We start from the raw sequence: 20,642 nt of genomic DNA, 5'->3' as shown, positions 1-20,642 counted from the left end.
CCACCAGCGGTGTTCGTATTTACATGCCCTGGCGCCCCTGGCGCATTTTACTGGGGTCTGATAGTAAACCAAACAATCCAATCATGGAATCCAACCAACATATACAATTTATATAGGGAGCACTCGCACCGCGACACTGGTTGGCAGTGGCACAGCGCGCTGAGCGGCCAACACCATAAAAACACATGAGGCACAGTGACAAAAAGAGGGAGGGAGACTCACGCCAAGGTGCCAGGTCTAACACGTGTCCCCTCCAGCTGAAAAGTGGGGAGAACTACCCTACCCCAGGGAGTTCCTCATCACTAAGGCGGAAAAATCTGGACAGACCGTCAGCATTGGCGTGATCTGTACCAGGGCGATGTTCCACCGTGAAATCCATACCCTGTAGGGAAATGGACCACCTCAACAGCTTTGGATTCTCACCCCTCATATGCATCAACCATCTGAGGGGCCTGTGGTCCGTCTGAACCCGGAAGTGAGACCCAAACAAGTAGGGTCTTAGCTTCTTCAGCGCCCAGACCACAGCAAATGCCTCACGCTCAATAGAACTCCACCTTTGTTCCCGTGGAAGTAACCTCCTGCTAAGAAAGGCTACGGGTTGATCTAGGCCCTCCTCATTAATCTGTGAAAGAACAGCCCCCACACCATGCTCTGAAGCGTCTGTCTGAACGATAAACTCTTTGGAGAAGTTGGGAGCCAAGAGCACGGGCGCCGTGCACATAGCAGTTTTCAAGGCCTCAAAAGCTTTCTGACAGGTGTCAGTCCAGATCACTTTCCTGGGCTGCTTCTTCGAAGTCAGCGCTGTCAAGGGGGCAACCATGTTGCCATACCCCTTGACAAACCTCCTGTAGTACCCGGTGAGACCTAGGAGGGCTCTCACCTCCTTCTGGGTTTTGGGCGCCTCCCAATTCAGGATGGTTTCTATCTTGGGCTGAAGGGGTGCCACCTGGCCACTCCCAACTTGGTGTCCCAAGTACACCACGGAACCCTGCCCGATCTGGCACTTACTCGCCTTGATCGTGAGGCCTGCCTTGCGCAGTGCCATCAACACTTCCCAGAGGTGACGCAAGTGTTCCTCCCAAGTGGAGCTGAACACTGCGATGTCATCCAGGTAGGCTGCACTGAACGAATCCAGCCCAGCCAACACCTGGTTGACCAATCTCTGGAAGGTGGCAGGGGCATTCTTCATCCCAAATGGCATAACCCGGAACTGGTAGTGCCCATCTGGGGTGGAAAATGCTGACCTCTCTTTGGCCCCCTCGGTCAAGGCGATCTGCCAATACCCAGACGTTAAATCAAACGTGCTGAGGTAGTTGGCAGCCCCTAGCCGATCGATGAGCTCATCAGCTCTGGGGATGGGGTGTGCGTCGGTCCTAGTGACCGAATTGAGTCCTCTGTAGTCCACACAGAACCGGAGTTCGGGTGTGGCTCCCGGCGCTGCAGCCTTTGGGACCAAGACCACGGGGCTGGCCCAAGGACTGCTAGAAGACTCAATTACCCCGAGTGCAAACATCTTGGAGACCTCCTCCTTGATGCATGTCCTCACCCTGTCAGTCACCCTGTAGGCCTTGTGCCGCACAGGTGGACTATCCCCAGTGTCCACATCATGGACGCACCAATCAGTGACACCAGGGACCAGGGAAAACAGGTCAGAAAACTGTCCCAGCAACTGGCGACAATCATTCTGTTGCTCAGGGGTCAGGGTGGAAGAGAGGATGACACCATCCACTGACCCATCTTGCTCCTTGGCTGACAGGAGGTCAGGAAGAGGTTCTGTCTCCTCTTCCATTCCAGCATCTGTTGCCAAGAGCATGCCCACTTGGGACCTCTCCAAGTGGGGCTTGAGGCGGTTGACATGTAGGACCCTTAAGGGGTTCCTAGGAGATTTCAGGTCCACCACGTAGGTAACAGGACTCTTGCGCTCCACCACCTCAAAGGGACCGGTCCACTTATCCTGGAGCGCACACGGCTCCACGGGGGCCAAGACCCATACTTTCTGTCCAGGCTGAAGCTCTACCAGAGTGGCATTCTGGTCGTACCACCGCTTCATCTCCTCCTGGCTGGCTTCCAGATTTGCCTCAGCAAGTTGCCTGAATCGCCTAGTCTGATTCCTGAAGGCCAGCATGTAACTATATACATTCTGGGGAGGCTTCCTGGGAGATTGCTCCCAGCCTTCTTTGACCAGACTTAGAGGTCCTCTGACTGGGTGACCATACAGAAGCTCAAAGGGACTGAACCCCAGAGACTTCTGTGGCACCTCACGGTAAGCGAAGAGAAGGCATGGTAAGAGGACGTCCCACTTACGCCTCATGGCTCCTTCTAGGCCCATTATCATGCCTTTGAGGGTTCGGTTGAATCTCTCAACCAACCCGTTTCCTTGGGGGTGGTAAGGGGTGGTGAACTTGTAGGTTACACCACACTCTTGCCAAAGAGATTTCATGTATTTGGACATGAAATTGGTACCTCGGTCAGACACCACCTCTAGAGGGAATCCCACTCGGGAGAAAATTCCCATCAGTGCCCGTCCCACCACGGGGGCCGTCACTGTCCTTAGAGGATTGGCTTCCGGGTACCGGGTGGCATGGTCCACCAGGACCAGGATGAACCTATTGCCCATCGCTGTCCTGGGGTCCAGTGGCCCTACAATGTCAATCCCCACTCGCTGGAATGGGGTACCGACCACAGGGAATGGCTGGAGTGGAGCCTTCTGCTTCCTTCCACTCTTTCCACTTGCCTGGCAAGTCTGGCATGTCCTGCAGTGAGTATCTGAACTCCTGCGCATTTGAGGCCAATAAAAGTGGGTGACAAGCCTTTCAAAGGTCTTGTCCTGCCCCAAATGCCCTGCCAATGGCACATCGTGAGCCAGCCCCAGTAGGAAGGCTCTGAAGTCCTGGGGTACCACCAGCGCACGGGCTGACCCAGGCTCAGCAACCTTAGGCTCTGTATATAGGAGGTCGTTCTCCCAGTAAACGAAATGTGATCCTGACTGATCACCTGCGGCCTGGTCTGCAGCCTGCTGCCGCATACCCACGAGAGAAGGGCACTCCTTCTGTGCCTTGCAAAAGTCCTCCCTGGTGGGACCCCCTTCCTGCTGCCAATGGGTCAGCTCCGGCAGGTCTCCCAGTTCAGCTATCTGCTCCCCTGTAGGCTCCAGGGCATCCCCCTCAAGGTCTGCTTCCTCCTGGACCGTGGGAACTTCAGGGGCCGGCTTCCCGCGCCCCTTGCTCCTTCTCTCTGAGGCCGGTTCCTGGGCCTCCCTCTCAGGCTCCAGGACCTCTTGAGTACCTCTACTGGCTGCCATGGACCGTGTGGTGACACACGCCCAATCCGGCATACCCAACATCTCCAGGTGAGCACTCCGCTCCACCTTAGCCCAAGGTGAGCTCTCCAAATCGTTCCCTAACAAACAGTCTACAGGCATGGCGGGCCTCACAGCTACCTGAAGAGTACCAGAGACCCCCCCCACTCAAAGGGAACCTGAGCCACCTTGCAGTGTCTCTCTGTGTTGTCAGCGGCAACAACGGGATAGAATGCATTGGGGACCACCTGCTCCTGAGACACCAGGTGACACCTGACAGCCGTCACACTGGCTCCTGTATCTCTAAGAGCTTCCACTCTATGGCCATTTATGGTCACCCACTGCCTGTACTTCTTAGTGTTCTCAGGCAGCTGGGTTGGAGGGACCACTTCACGGTCTCCTAGCGAGACCAGGGACATCTCTGCGGGACCCCACCCACCTTGGACATCCCTCTCCTCCCCCAAGGCTACACTAGTCACCTGCCGGGGTGGAGCACCAGTGGGTGCTGGTTTCCCAAACAATGGACACTTTACATCAGAGGCAAAATGCCCCAAATTGTTACACCTGTAACATCTTACGGGCCCCTTTGGAACAGGAGGACCTGTCGGGGCCCCGGTCGGTTTCTGGGGTGGGGGAGGCTGAGAACCCTTCCCTTGGTTCCCTTGGGGACTATTTTGGGGCCCTTTTTGGAACTGCTTCTGTTTACCCCTGTCCCCCCCACTCTTCTGCTGGGGACCCTGCCCACCTTTGGCACCCTTGTGGACCCTGGTACTGACCCAGCGGTCCGCCTCCTCAGCAAGCTTCCTCGGGTTAGTCAGCTTACTATCTATCAGGTGCTGGCGTAGCTCAGGAAAACAATTACTGGACAAGTGCTCCCATGCCATTAGATCAAGAAGCCCTTGATAATCGTTCACCTTACTACCCTTCACCCAACCATCCAGCGCTCTGCAAAAGAAAGTCACATACTCCACATACGTACTATGGGGAATCTTAGTGCAACCCCTGAACCTTTGTCTATATAACTCAGGGGTCAACCCATACCTAGCCATCAATGCTTCCTTCATATGGGCATAAGAATTACGAACATCAACAGGTAAATCTAACAGTGTGTCCCGCCCTTCACTCAGGAACCTTCCCCACAACCCCGCTCCCCAATCTTTCTCAGGGACCCGGTGGGAAGACATGGCTACCTCGTAGGCTCTGAACCACTGCCCGATGTCGTCATTCCTGAAGAACTCCTTCACTACATCCTTGGGAATATAAACTCTTGGTTCCGCCGGTACTGGCGGTGTGCTGCCACCAGAGGGATTAAGCTCCAAACTTTTTGCTTTCAGCTCCAGCTCCCTCAGCTTCATGTCATGCTCTAATTGTAGTTTCTTTTCTTCCATGGCTAATCTTTGTTTTTCCATATCCATCTGCCCATGAAGTTTTGCCATTTCCACCTCGTGTGCCCGGGTTGCAGCCCTGTCCGCCAACTCTTCTGGCGACAGGCATCTGCCAAACTCATGGACACTTTCTGGTGGAACCACTTCCACCTGATTCTCTGGTGCCTTTGACTCGTACCAGGCCCTCAGCGCTTTCACAAATTGTTCCTTCTTTTTCAATCCAGTTTGGGCAATCCTGAACTTGGAGCAAAGACCTTTCAAGTCTTCATTGGTACGATTCAGAAGCGCGTCTTCTTCCCAATCTACGTCTTCAAATCCAGAGATTATGGAAGCCGCCCTTCCGGCTGAAAGTGAACCAGGCATGGCTCTAACAACGGAGACTCTTGGCAAACAAAAACAAATGCTAGCCTTGTGGCTGTGTTACTGGTCTGCTCTCACTACGTGGTGATCAGTGATTCACTATACGCAAACCACAAATGCAAATCCGTAAATCCCACCGCTGCCACCAATGTTAGAAATGAGGGGGCTCTGGTTGACGCAGGTGTGAACCCACAACAAGCAGGGACCCTTTACTTCTTGTCAGGGCGAAGGATGACTCCCCAGAATAACCCCTGCTCACCCTCTAGGTGCGTGGCGCGAGCAGTCTAGGCTAAGTCTCAGGCGTACACGGTTAAGCAAATGCCATTACACATACAGTAAACCCCTTTCATGCACCACAAACGGACACCAATCAGGAAGTATATAAAAATAAGCTTTTATGTAGTTTCCGCAGATTCAAATACAAGGCCCAGTAACGTTGAACTGATGGGGCCACAATTCTTGGAAATACGGTAAAGTTCTCTTGGTGTTACGGAAAGTTCTTTAGGCGGGCACAAGGTAACCGTAGGCCTCAGCGCACTTCGGGCTGAGGCAGCGCCCAGGGAGCACACAGCAGATGACAGGGAAATAAGAACGTTGTGGACCCTGGATCCGATGCGAGCTCGCGGTCGAGTTCGTAAGTACAGTACCTTGTTTCTTGACGCAAAGGCGGGTGCGGGATTTCAGCGGCTCTTCGACAGAAGAGCGAGGCGGCGTCCGGGGCTCCCACACTTCACGAGGGGGGTCTGATCTTCAGGCTCACAACAAGAGCGGGGTGTTGCAGGTGGCGGGTGAACAAAGCGGGGCAGCCGGGCACGCAGATGCGTCCGGGCCGTCCGAGGCTTGGAGATGCTCACAAACGCCGATTCCGGCGGGAGGGTGAAGGTGCACAGCGAGCCTCCAACGAGCGAGGTGACGGGGCAGCCCAGCACAGCGTAGGGGGAGCGGCTCCGATCGAGCGAGGCTCTTCCCAAGGCGGGGGCGACTAAGCAGACCTGGTCACGGCTCACGGAGGGACTGGGGCACGAGGGTCACAGCTCCGGCGAGGGAAAGGACACCACAGTCCAGCAGCAGGCGAGTGAAGATCAGGTAGAGCCCAATGGTCCTGGGGCTCAGTTCAGGGGGCAAGCTCAGTTCCAAGCCCTTGGAGATCGTTTTGGAAAAGCACAAGTCTTGAAAGTAAAAGTAAAGTAAAAGTCTTCAGCAACAGTTTCTCTTCTCTCCTTTGGCAGCAAGGTCACCACTGCAGGCCAATCCCCCAGGATAGGGACAGTCTTCCTCCTACAGCTTTCCCGGTGCCTCCTCCTCAGGCAGAGATTCTTCTTGGTCAAAAGCGGATCTAGTTTCTTAGGAGCAGGGCTCCTCCATTTATACCACAAATCTTTTGTTCTCCCAGGCCAGGGGGGCCCTTGCCTAGTTCAGTCCGGTTTCTGAGCACTTTGTTTACGTGATGCAGGCTTCTTCTTTCAGAGTGCAGGGCAGAGTCATCAGACGCTCCACAGGGGGTGGAGCCGGCATCGGGGTAGCGGAGCACTGTCCTATTCAGAACCTAGGAGCACTCCTCCCACCCATCTACCTGTCGATCGTCCTATTCATACCAGGCTACCTAGCCCTGCCCATCTGGGTTCCCCCAGCCCTGTCACTCACACCAGCCAGACATCAGATACACATCACGCAGAGGCGGCTGAAATGTTTAGGCAAGCAAAGGCCGACTTTCTAAAAGCGGCATTTGCAAACCCGGAATATTAAAATAAACCTTGCAAAAAGATGTACCTTATTATTCCGAGTTCAGGCATACTAAACTCGATCTTCTACCATGTTCCCTGGGTCGGTTAGGATCATAGGGTGTAATAATCCAGGCCGCCCATACTGGCCTATGAGAACAGGGTAGCCTTGCAGTAGTGAACAACAAGATGGCGGTAATTCACTACTAGGACATGCCACGCATCCGGGCTTGTCCTACCTTAGGCTTACAACGCACCCTGCCCGTGGGCCTACCAGAGGGGTGACTAACATGCAGCTAAGGGAAGGTTTTAGGGACTGGCAAGTGTGGGCACTTGTCGGTCGGCGTGTCAGTACCAGACTGCACGCAGGTTCTGCGATGGCAGACCTTAGACGTATTTTACCGGCCGCTTCTGTGGGTGGCACAACCCGTGCTGCAAGCCCACCAGCGGTGTTCGTATTTACATGCCCTGGCGCCCCTGGCGCATTTTACTGGGGTCTGATAGTAAACCAAACAATCCAATCATGGAATCCAACCAACATATACAATTTATATAGGGAGCACTCGCACCGCGACACTGGTTGGCAGTGGCACAGCGCGCTGAGCGGCCAACACCATAAAAACACATGAGGCACAGTGACAAAAAGAGGGAGGGAGACTCACGCCAAGGTGCCAGGTCTAACACTCACCATGCCACCCCAGTTTAGACCTGGCCATATGTAAATCAGTCTTGACCCTGTGTCTCATGGGAACAGTCCAGCCGAACTGCCAAGCCAGGTCCTCCCTGAACCGGAAACAAGCTTCCTAGGACCAGTTTTAGGGTTTCACCCCTCTTCAGCCAGGATAGCTTGATTCCAGTGGCACAGTGAGCCCAGGACTCACGTCTGAGCATACCTGGCGCACTTAGGGCGAGAAAGCAAAAGACACACAATTGATGGACGGAATGCAGAACAAATCAAAACATTCGGTCCCATACCATATCATACCAAGCAAGGGTATACCATGACCTAACCTAACAGTCGGTCCCATACCATATCATACCAAGCAAGGGCATACTATGACCTAGCCTAACAGTCCCATACCATATCATTAGAAATCCATATCACACCTTGCATACGTAACATAAGATATCTATACCAGATAATACAATATATTCCATAGTAACATAACCATAGAATAAGTTACAGTCTCGGAGACTAGAATTTAATTTTTTTAATTGAAATTGAAAGATTTTGGTACCTATATGCATTATCCCTTGTAGTATGGCCACATAGTCAGTCACAAATGATGTTTACCACATGTGCACCCTCGTACACATTTTCATTCCCTGTATACCGCAAAGCGTAGAAGTGGTAGGTTTCAGGACCTTGTGGGAAGTGACGTCATGAGTAGAGCCCGGGTGACCTCTTGTGGATACATTAATCCTTGGAAGCTGCTGTACGGATTGCGCACCCTACAAATTCACTAATCCTTGAGAACCGAAAACTTGACATGCATTTGAGAGAGTCTCAGAGTCCACTGTCAAACTGTAGTTTGAACTGTGATCTTTAATACTTGGAGTAAAATATTCTGTTAGCTGCTTTTTTGGGGACAGGCACAATGTCAGATCAGTGAAGGCAAAGACACTATGAGCAACAGTGGGAGAAGATGGTGCTAAGGAGAAATGTCTCTTCTGTGTAGTGACAGATGTCCACGCACCATGAAGTAAGGCGCAGCGACTGGAGGGGTAGACGGGGGTGGATTCTGGACTGGATCGAAGTGGAGAGTATCAGTGAAGAAGGGGAGGCAATGTCAGTGGCGGCTGGTATTTAACAGAGGTGGGGGCGGGTCGCGCTGGGGATGGGGGTAATGAAAAAAAATAATTCAAACACAGATCTGTTGCTGCTACCCCATTTTGTTCCTCATTGCCCGCTTCCAGAGCAGGAAGCAGGAAGCACCCGGCTCCCAGGTCCCCATAGCCAATCACAATGCTGCAATGCAGCGTTGTGATTGGTCTGGGCGCCGTGGTTTGGTGCTCAGCCAGGGAATGGCAGTCTGGGAATGTTCTCCATGCCGGCTGTAATGCAGCCTGGTGCAGAACATGAAAAGTGTGCATGACGGTTTGGCAGGCCCGAGACGGCAGGCCAAAGCGTTGTGTGCACTTGGAGTTGGCAAAACACTCCTGCCCTGCTCTGTGAGCAGAGCAGCCCCGGCCCACCCCGGCCCGCCCCGGCCCACCCCGGCCCGCCCCGGCTCGCCCCAGCCCGCCCCGGCCCACCCTGGCCTGCCCCGGCCTGCCCCTACCCAGGAGCAAGGACGGAAAATAAAATGATAATAAGAATTAGTTATTATCATTTTATTTTTTCATTTTTGACCTGCTCGGTACGGCGACGCTCCTCCGCCTTAGCGGACGAGCCGCAGATGTGAGGCTCTACACCCGTGAGAAGGAAGTAGTAGGCAAAGAGGGGGGCGTTCGCCTTGAGGTCACTAAACCAAGACTTCCCACAATGCAACTGACTCCTCTATCTTTTCACAGGTGGATGATGTCCAAGCAATGCTGTGGAAACTGGCAGCTGCCGCGCGGAACCGAAGCCCAACGTTCACGCGCGCGAACCAGGCCGCGCAGAAGCCGAACAAGAGAGGTCAGTATGTGGGGGTGCTTGGGCGTAAAGAGGTGCTACAGAGCTGCCATCATCAGCAGCATCTTCAAACTTGACTTATTTCAGAATTAATATTATATAATCAATACACAGAAGCCCATCTCAGCGAACTTTAATACTGAATTTAAATACTGCTGCAGAAACAAAGGGCATTTGATCATGCTAAGATATGCTCATGACCATGTGTGATCTACATGTCCTAAATTGTTTCACATTACACTGTAGAGCTTTGGTGTAAGGTGAATGGAGAGCTGTTTGAATCTTCGAATATGTCTGCGGCTGTAAATGTGCTGCTTATATCACCTATTCTTCTACAAGACCGACTTACTACGTCCATTGTCTAGATCTTACCGCTAATATATGTCTTTACCAAACATGCAATTACCATGCATGCCTTTTCCATGCAGCCATTACCACACATGTGTCTTTACCACGTATGCCTTTGTCAATGAATGCTTTTACCACACATGGTAAGTATTTATTACATATAATTTTTAACTCCTATTTATATCTCAATTTATAAGGTATAAATTACCCGGTGTACAATATGAGGATATTGCAAGTCACCAAGGAGTTCCATAACCATATAGAGGAACGAGACCGAAGGCCGAGTTCCTTTATAAAGTTATGGAACTTCGAGGTGACTTGCAATATCCTTAATATGTACACCAGGGGTACTTTATCCCATATAATACATGGTCACACCATCACCTTGCCCACAAACCACTTAGAACCTTAGGGCCTATTTTATGAAACGAGCTGCATCACTGTGTGAAAACAGCGATGCAACACTTTTCATAACGCCATGGATGCGCTGTATTTACTGTACGGCTCTCTTGGCCGCCAGGATGTACAGATACGTCAGTATTTCTGACATATCTGTAGGTGCAGTAATAATGCATTGCTGGAGTGTGTCACAAAAAGGACGCTACTCCAGCAATGGGGCATTACACATGGGCAAGTCCCATGTCAAAGACGCCTGCATCAGTCTTACGTCTGCTGTGAAGCAAGCGTAAGATTTTGACGCAATGGTGTCCTAGAAGTGGCGCACTGAAATCTCATAGTGCCCTTCTATGACCCTTTTTTGCTGGGGGAATGCCCGTCCTGCATACCTTATACCTGACGCAGGTAAAATGTTGTGCTGGGCTTTACAAAGTGGTGCATTTTTATGGCGCCGTAGCGTCACAAAAGGTGACGCAACGTTGGCGCAAAGAACTCATAAATAAGCCCCTTAGTGCATAGTTCTTTCATATAAGAGTGAGCATGCTAGAAGAATAAAAATAAAATATCTAGAGTAAAATTAAAAGTATCACAAACATGTTAGATATTTGTTGCAAACAGACATTAGAAACAGTTAACACGAGTCAGCTTTAAAAATAAAAAAAGCTGAATTTGTCGAAAGATGCAGAAAGATTTTAACTTTTCTCCAACTACGTAAGGAGTGTAAAAAATAAACATGTTCTCTCTGCTTCTCATTGTAGGCTAGAAGAATAGAGCCGAAGGAAGAGCAGCTATGTTTTGTATTCATTGCTCTAAACAGATGATTCAACTGAGCTCCGTGACCTGGCCTGCCTTTCACCTAGCTTCTGAACGCAGGCATTTAGATGTGAGAATTCAACTATAATAACTTCTAATAGCGGAGTTCTGACGTCTTTTCTTTATAATCAGTGACTGGGAGGCGTCACAAGTCGTATATGTAAATATCAAAAAGGTTAAATTGACGTTATAGTTAGGTGAATATATCACTGCCCACATAACATTTGGAACTAAAAAAAACAAGAAATTCACCATTTATGACATCACTGATGACATCTCAAATTGCATTATTGATGGCGTCACTAATGACATCACTGATGACCTCACAAAAACTTCTTTTGTACACATTACTCTATAAACTAGTGTAGCATTAGATGTCTGAAAGTAAGTACAAAAGAGCTCATGATAATATGAAGCATCATTAATGCCATCACAGATACAACTCCCTTAGATGTAGCAAGCTTGTGTTATGTGCAACATTGACCCTATGCCGTACACTTCAAGGGTAGCCGAGTTCACATTAGCAATCAGGCACAGATATATGGGTAATTCTCATTGCACACGATATTCAATATATGCACAACTGTTCAGAGGAAGCCCCCTTACTCAAGATACTCAACGTCTGTTCCAAAATGAATGCCCCAGTGTGCACCGCTTTTATCTGTATCAAACCCCTCACAGCCACTCAATCTACATTGAGAAATGAAGCTGATATAGTTAAGGAAGTGGGTACTGTAAACTCTGTTTACTCTATTTGTTTGAGACAGTTAACCTCTGATGAGAAATACCCCAAAGTATCTACTAAAAACAGTGCAGACTGTAATCAACACCTGTCAAAAACCAAGGCCTGAAGGTGCTGAAGACCACGCCACCTGCAGCCTTCATACCGTGGTAAAAACCTTACAGATAACCATCTTCGGAAGCAAATTAAGCACATGTACATAGGTCAGTACCTGGTGCACACATTCTTCTATGTTATGTAGAAATTGTGCTGCTGAGACGATTCTATAACTAAAGGTCGCTTACAATACTTAAGGGCATATGTATCAACATCTCCATTTGCGATTCTCAAATAGCGATTTTTTGAGAATCGCTATTTGAGAATTGCAAAACGGGATGTATTTAAAAAATTGCACAACTTTTGCGATTTCTTAAAATTCCTTAATTGCGATTAGCAAATTGCGAAATCGCAATTAAGGAATACCTTCCCATTCATTCCTATGGGCCAGGAGGCCCATAGCACTGAATGGGAAGTCCTTCTCAATTTGCGCTTTGCTATTTGCTAATCGCAAATTGAGAATAATTTCAAAGGTGCAAGGGTGTCATGATGACACCCTGATGCACCCCTGCAATCAGCATCTGTGCACATATGGCGCACATACATGCCCTAAGGGCATGTATGTGCACCACATGGCACTTTGAAATATGCAAAAAAGTGCATATTTCAAAGAAATCGCAATTTACCATCAACTTGAAGTTGGTGGTAATTTGCGATTTCTTAAGGAGAAATCGCACAACTTGGGTGCGTGTTACATTGCATTTAACAAATCGCAATTTGCGATTTCTTAAATGCTTACGCAAACTTAAGAAATCGCAAATTTAGCGATTCCTTAAGATTGCGAGACTGAAATGCCTCATACATCACCTTTTGCGATTTTGTATTCGCAAACGATGTTTTTTTGCGATTCGCAGCGTTTGCGAATACAAAATCGGTTGATACATATGCCCCTTAGTATCTATTCCATAGATTCTTTGCCCTGCTGGAAACTTGTTATACAGAACCAAAAACCATGTGTGGAACAGACTGGACACAAGTCATCAGCTGTCACCTGCACACAGACATACTCTTCAACGCAAATATTTATAATGTGTTCAATACCTCTACACGCCTTTGAGACATTAGGCACAGCGGTCCCAGAAAACACATAAATAAAGATCACAACTGAGAAACCAAAACTAAGACAGAAGGTATTTGCATCTCACAGTGTTTAATTCACACTGGACATTAACCCCTTCAGTGCCCGCCCCTTTCCCCGCCCTGTGCCGGCCGTTTCATTAGCGGGCGGGGTTTGTGACGAGCTGGTCTCGTCATGGGCACAGCGCAACCGCGGCCCATGACGAGACCAGCTCGTCACGGGCATTGAAGAGGTTAACCTGTTAGTGTCAATATTTACATTTCATTGCATACAAAAGTGTTCCTAGATGGGAGGGGAAAGCAAGGACTGGGTAGGGTGATTGTGCTTGAGGTGAGGGTTGGATAGTGACTATAGGATATATTGTGCATCAAAAACAATACATCAATCACAAAGATGGAGGCTCATTCTTCGAGCCTATCAGTCACAATTAGTATCAAAGTGTTATGTAGCCATGGTTCAAAGCAGTAGCACAGTACAAAGTCTCTGTTGTTGAAGCTGGCTTGAATTAGAAATGTCAACGTTTCGACCCCAAAAGACATGTAGATTGTTGTATCTCTTACGCCGGGGTCTTCATCAGGACAGAAGTGTGGGGGGTCAGAGAGGGGAATGATCTAGGAAAGAGCATTAAACATTTCTTTAGAGAATGCAATCGTACTAATCATGTTGTTGTTCTACATAGGTAAATCTATAAGGCTGTGAATTACCATGAGCGGCCTCAGGAGGGAGGCTGCAACAGTTGGAGGGCGCGTAGGCTCCTTATGTGTGAGAGCGTTGAAAACGGCACCCGAAAAGACAGGGTGCGGCATCAATAGAGGGAAATCTAGGTAAAAAAATAAGATGAAGAGGCAGAAAGCCACTTACTAGTAAAGTAATGAATGTAGTGTCAAGCCTGATTAATCAGCGTTTATTGACTTAACCAATGGTCTATAGGGATAAAAGGAGAAACTTAAATCAGGACCATATTCGGGACACACCAGACGTCAGAGTCTGCAAAGAACAAAAGCGCGCTAAGGAAGGGTTCATTTACCTGAAATAATGATGGTAAATGGCTCAAATGCGCACTGCGTCTGAATGATTCTAGGGCAGAGGTGGAGAGAAATCTATTTAGGACTAAAAACAATACAACAAAGTTGCGAGGCATAATATACATGGAAATTAAACAGGAGTGGGTACCTCCATTTAACATAGTACGGGCCAAATCCTTCTGGTTTCTAGGAAGCCTGAAACCAAAGGAGCAAAGGGGAATAAATACTGTGGCTCAGTGCTTGGTGATAAATGAGCACATATCCAAGTGTGTGCGTCTAAGGACGAGCCTTGCCTACGGACGAGCATTGCCTACGGACGAGCATTGCCTACGGACAAGCATTGCCTACGGAGGAGCATTGCCTACGGACAAGCATTGCCTACGGACGAGCATTGCCTACGGACAAGCATTGCCTACGGAGGAGCATTGCCTACGGACGAGCATTGCCTACGGACGAGCATTGCCTGCGGAGGAGCATTGCCTACGGACAAGCATTGCCTACGGAGGAGCATTGCCTACGGACGAGCATTGCCTACGGACAAGCATTGCCTGCGGAGGAGCATTGCCTACGGATGAGCATTGCCTACGGACGAGCATTGCCTAAGGACTCACTACTGTATTTCTTTGGCAACTCAGTGTACGCGGAACGACACGGAGCACTGAAGTGAGCTGTTTAAATACCGCCATCAATCAAGCCCGCCAGTAGAAAGCGTGCAGACGCTCGATGCTGGCCACTGATGACATGCCCTGAAGGGTCACTGAAGACAGATGCTGGCCACTGATGACATGCCCTGAAGGGTCACTGAAGACAGATGCTGGCCACTGATGACATGCCCTGAAGGGTCACTGAAGACAGATGCTGGCCACTGATGACATGCCCTGAAGGGTCACTGAAGACAGATGCTGGCCACTGATGACATGCTCTGAAGGGTCACTGAAGACAGATGCTGGCCACTGATGACATGCCCTGAAGGGTCACTGAAGACAGATGCTGGCCACTGATGACATGCCCCGAAGGGTCACTGAAGACAAATGGTGGCCACTGATGACATGCCCCGAAGGGTCACTGAAGACAGATGCAGGCCACTGATGACATGCCCTGAAGGGTCACTGAAGACAGATGCTGGCCACTGATGACATGCTTTGAAGGGTCACTAAAGACAGATGTGGCCACTGATGACATGCTCTGAAGGGCCACTGAAGACAGATGCTGGCCACTGATGACATGCTCTGAAGGGCCACTGAAGACAGATGCTGGCCACTGATGACATGCTCTGAAGGGTCACTGAAGACAGATGCTGGCCACTGATGATATGCTCTGAAGGGTCACTGAAGACAGATGCTGGCCACTGATGACATGCTCTGAAGGGTCACTGAAGACAGATGCTGGCCACTGATGACATGCCCCGAAGGGTCACTGAAGACAGATGCTGGCCACTGATGACATACCCCGAAGGGTCACTGAAGACTGATGCTGGCCACTGATGACATGCCCTGAAGGGTCACTGAAGACAGATGCTGGCCACTGATGACATGCCCTGAAGGGTCACTGAAGACAGATGCTGGCCACTGATGACATGCCCTGAAGGGTCACTAAAGACAGATGTGGCCACTGATGACATGCCTTGAAGGGTCACTGAAGACAAATGCTGGCCACTGATGACATGCCCTGAAGGGTCACTGAAGACAGATGCTGGCCACTGATGACATGCCCTGAAGGGTCACTGAAGACTGATGCTGGCCACTGATGACATGCCTTGAAGGGTCACTGAAGACTGATGCTGGCCACTGATGACATGCCCTGAAGGGTCACTGAAGACTGATGCTGGCCACTGATGACATGCTTTGAAGGGTCACTGCAGACAGATGCTGGCCACTGATGACATGCTCTGAAGGGCCACTGAAGACAGATGCTGGCCACTGATGACATGCCCTGAAGGGTCACTGAAGACTGATGCTGGCCACTGATGACATGCTTTGAAGGGTCACTGCAGACAGATGCTGGCCACTGATGACATGCCCTGAAGGGTCACTGAAGACAGATGCTGGCCACTGATGACATGCCTTGAAGGGTCACTGAAGACTGATGCTGGCCACTGATGACATGCCCTGAAGGGTCACTGAAGACTGATGCTGGCCACTGATGACATGCTTTGAAGGGTCACTGCAGACAGATGCTGGCCACTGATGACATGCCCTGAAGGGTCACTGAAGACAGATGCTGGCCACTGATGACATGCCCTGAAGGGTCACTGAAGACAGATGCTGGCCACTGATGACATGCCCTGAAGGGTCACTGAAGACTGATGCTGGCCACTGATGACATGCTTTGAAGGGTCACTGCAGACAGATGCTGGCCACTGATGACATGCCCGAAGGGTCACTGAAGACAGATGCTGGCCACTGATGAAATGCTCCGAAGGGTCACTGAAGACAGACTCGGATCGAGTATTTTAAAAGGAGCTTGAACCAATCTCCGGCTACATTCAAGGAGCGGGAGGAGTTGAGAGTACTCGGAGTCATTGTGAATCTGATCCAACTGAATTGCTTCGCTGTAAAGGAACATGGCAAAGGGCACAAATGCAGGATGCTCTGGAAAGGTGTAAACAAGAGGAAGGGAAATACTCATTTAGCATTGCTAAGGATGGCAACAGGAAGTCAAACACACTCGATTGCACACAGCCCTGCCCAATGCATGTTAGAGATCATATCTTACACGCTGCACATTTAAACAATTCTGTGCTTACAGTTTGTACTTAACACTTATTACATGCATATTAGAAACCACATCATATGGCAATGGAAAAATGTCATATGAAAACATGTCATATAGTCAAACAATCATCAGGAGTACATTTTGTTTTTTGCTGCTGTGTAAAACGTGTGCTATGTTATATACAATAGTTAGAAGTTAAGTGGGTTACCCTGCACTCCCACATGGGTTGGGTTAGAGTCCACTGTGACATCAGTCTTTGGTGGGGGTTAGGGTTAAAGGGATGCTCTAATAGTTCTTGAATTATAACAAATAGATAGAGAATTGGATCGATGTGCAATATGGTACGAGTCACGTGTTCATTATTCTACAGACAAACAGGGAAACTGCGCATGGCTGATTTCTGATTCGTTTAGGCCATTCCTGATGGAGTCCAGAAGGGACATCCATTTACGTTCCCTTAGGTTCAGAATTGCACTAATATTCCCTCCCCTTTGGCACAGGAAGGCTTTCAATAGTACTACCCAGCGCAGTTCATCTGGGCTATGAGTCATCGTTGAAAAGTGTTCCACCAGTGGCGCCCCCTGCACACCACATCGTATCCGGCTGCAGTGCTGGAGAATCCGGGCCTTGACCTTCTGTTGAGTCTGTCGTACATAGATGAGATCGCAGGGACATAGGATTGCGTAGATTACGTTGTTGGTATTACAATTGGAAAAGAAATTCAAATTGATCACATGATCTTTGTAGGTTAGTTCTTTGGTTTGGATGGTTGTAGGGCAGGCCTTACACTGACCACACTTGAAGTGTACTCTGCTGATTGAGGTGTGGACCCCCCGCCTCACTTCCACAGCCCTTGCACCCTTCACATCCTCTAGTGAGTGAGGTACACCCCCCAATACCTTCCACAGCCCCTGCACCCTTCTCACTCTCTGCTGAGTGATGTGTACACCTACCCACATACCACCCAAAGCTCCTGCACCCTACTCATCCTCTAGTAGGTGAGGTGCACCCCCCCAATACCTTCCACAACCCCTGCACCCTTCTCACCCTCTGCTGAGTGAGGTGTAGACCCCTTGCCTCCACCACACACCCTTCTCACCCTCTGCTGACTGAGGTGTACACCTCCCCTCCTACCTTCCAATGCCCCTGCATCCTTCTCACCCTCTGCTGAGTGACGTGTACACCTCACCTCATACTTTCTGCAGCCCCTGCACCCTTCTCACCCTCTGCTGAGTGAGGTGTAGACCCCCGTCTCCCTTCCACAGCCCCTGCAACCTTCTCATCCAGAGCTCCTCTCCTTCTTCCAGGAGTGGAGGTGGGCAATCTGTTCAGTGGGCGCATGGCGCCCATGCGTCAGGTGACCTGCCAGCTCAAAGCTCCGCTCCTTCTTCCAGGAGTGGAGGTGGGCAATGTTTTAGTGGGCTCATGGCGCCCGTGCATCAGGCGACCTGCTGGTTCAAAGCTCCTCTCCTTCTTCCAGGAGTTGAGGTGGGCAATCTGTGGAGTGACTCATGGTGCCCGGGCATCAGGGGACCAGCTGCTCAAAGCTCCTTTCCTTCTTCCAGGAGTGGAGGTGGGCAATCTGTGCATTTGGTTCATGTTGCCCGGGCAACAGGGGACCGGCTGGCTCAAAGCTCCTTTCATTCTTTCAGGAGTGGAGGTGGGCAATCTGTGCAGTGGGCTCATGATGCCTGGGCATCAGAGGACCTGCTGGCTCAGAGCTCCAGTCCTATTTCCAGGAGTGGAGGTTGGCAATCTGTGCCGTGGGATCATAGTGGCCGCAGGCATCAGGTGACCTGCCGGCTCAAAGCTCCTCTCCTTCTTCCAGGAGTGGAGGTGGGCAATCTGTGCAGTGGTCTCATGGTGCCTGGGCATCAGGGGACCAGCTGGCTAAAAGCTACTCTCCTTCTTCCAGGAGTTGAGGTGGGGCAATCTCTGCCGTAGGCTCATGGAGCCCACAGGCATGAGGGTCCTTCTGTTCAAAGCTCTTCTCCTTCCCGGGCATCAGGGTACTGGCTGCTCTAAGCTCCTTTCCTTCTTCCAGGAGTGGAGGTGGGCAATCTGTGCAGTGGGCTCGTGGTACCCGGGCATCACCGGACCAGCGGGCTAGAAGCTCCTCTTCTCATTCCAGGAGTGGAGGTGGGGCAATCTCTGCAATGGGCTCCTGGTGCCCACAGGCATCAGGGGCCTTCTGCTCAAAGCTCCTCTCCTTCTACCCGGGCATCAGGGTACCGGCTGCTCAAAGCTTCTTTCCTTCTTACAGTATTGAAGGTGGGCAATCTGAGCAGTGGGCTCGTGGTGCCCGGGCATTAGGGGACCAGCTGCTCAAAGCTCCTTTCCTTCTTCCAGGAGAAGAGGTGGGCAGTCTGTGCAGTGGGCTCATGGTGCCTGGGCATTAGGAGACCAGCTGGCTAAATGCTACTCTCCTTCTTCCAGGAGTGGAGGTGGGGCAATCTCTGCCATGGGCTCATGGTGCCCACAGGCATGAGGAACCTCCTGTTCAAAGCTCCTCTCCTTCTACCCGGGCATCAGGGTACCGGCTGCTCAAAGCTTCTTTCCTTCTTACAGGAGTGTAGGTGGGCAATCTGTGCAGTGGGCTCAGGGTGCCTGGGCATCAGGGGACCAGCTGCTCAAAGCTCCTTTCCTTCTTCCAGGAGTGGAGGTGGGCAATCTGTGCAGTGGGCTCATGGTGCCTGGGCATCAGGGGACCAGCTGGCTAAAAGCTACTCTCCTTCTTCCAGGAGTGGAGGTGGGGCAATGTCTGCCATGGGCTCATGGTGCCCACAGGCATCAGGGGCCTTCTGCTCAATGGTCCTCTCCTTCTACCCGGGCATCAGGGTACCGGCTGCTCAAAGCTTCTTTCCCTCTTACAGGAGTGGAGGTGGGCAATCTGTGCAGTGGGCTCATGGTGCCCAGGCATCAGGGGACCAACTGCTCAAAGCTCCTTTCATTTTCCTGGAGTGGAGGTGGGCAATCTGTGCAGTGGGCTCATGATGCCCGGGCAAAAGGGGACAAGCTGCTCAAAGTTCCTTTCATACTTCCAGGAGTGGAGGTGGGCAATCTGTGCAGTGGGCGCATGGTACCACGGTATCAAGGGACCGGTTACTCAAAGCTCCTTTCCTTTTTCCAGGAGTGGAGGTGGGCAATCTGTGCAGTGGGCTCATGGTGCCCGGGCAAAAGGGGACAAGCTGCTCAAAGTTCCTTTCATACTTTCAGGAGTGGAGGTGGGCAATCTGTGCAGTGGGCGTATGGTACCACGGTATCAAGGGACCGGTTTCTCAAAGTTCCTTTCCTTCTTCCAGGAGTGGAGGTGGATAATCTGTACAGCGGGCTCATGGTGCCACTGTATCAAGGGACTGGGTGCTCAAAGCTCCTTTCCTACTTCCAGGAGTGGAGGTGGGTATACTGTGCAGTGGGCTCCTGGTGCCCGGGCCGGCTGCTCAAAGCTCCTTTCCTTCTTCCAGGAGTGGAGGTGGGGAATCTGTGCAGTGGCCTCATGGTGCCACTGTATCAAGGGATCGGCTGCTCAAAGCTCCTTTCCCTCTTCCAGGAGTGGAGGTGGGCAATCTATGCAGTGGGCTCATGATGCCTGGGCATCAGGGGACCGGCTGCTCAAAGCTCCTTTCCTTCTTCCAAGAGTGCAGGTGGGCAACTGTGCAGTAAGCTCATGGTGCAACAGTGTCAAGGGACCGGCTGCTCAAAGCTGCTTTCCTTCTTCCAGTTGTGGAGGTGGGCAATCTGTGCAGTGGGCTCATGGTGCCTGGGCAACAGGGGACCAGCTGCTCAAATTTCCTTTTGTACTTCCAGGAGTGGAGTTGGGCAATCTGTGCAGTTGGTTCATGGTGCCTGGGCATCAGGGGACCAGCTGGCTAAAAGCAACTCTCCTTCTTCCAGGAGTGCAGGTGGGAAAATCTCTGCCATGGGCTCTTGGTTCCCACAGGCATCAGGGGCCTTCTGCTCAAAGCTCCTTTCCTTCTTCAATGAGTGGAGGTGGGCAATGAAGTGGGCTCCCATGCGTCAGGCGACCTACTGGCTCATAGATCCTCTA

The 20,642-nt window shown here is 50.8% G+C and overlaps 1 protein-coding gene across 1 annotated transcript in view; it reads left to right on the top strand.

Moving 5' to 3' along the window:
- LOC146788780 (uncharacterized) overlaps positions 1-20,642 on the top strand; it is a 263,355-nt gene that overhangs the window by 208,492 nt on the left and 34,221 nt on the right. Inside the window, exon 4 of the mRNA XM_085629936.1 lies at positions 9,279-9,384. Coding sequence (XP_085486062.1) covers positions 9,279-9,384 — 106 coding nt within the window. The remainder of the gene's footprint in view (positions 1-9,278; positions 9,385-20,642) is intronic.

Source organism: Triturus cristatus, chromosome 10 (genome assembly GCF_964204655.1).
Source record: "Triturus cristatus chromosome 10, aTriCri1.1, whole genome shotgun sequence".
In the NCBI taxonomy this organism is placed as follows: Eukaryota; Metazoa; Chordata; class Amphibia; order Caudata; family Salamandridae; genus Triturus; species Triturus cristatus.
The sequence above is the reverse complement of the archived record's forward strand: the minus strand, read 5'-3'. Positions and strand labels throughout refer to the sequence as shown.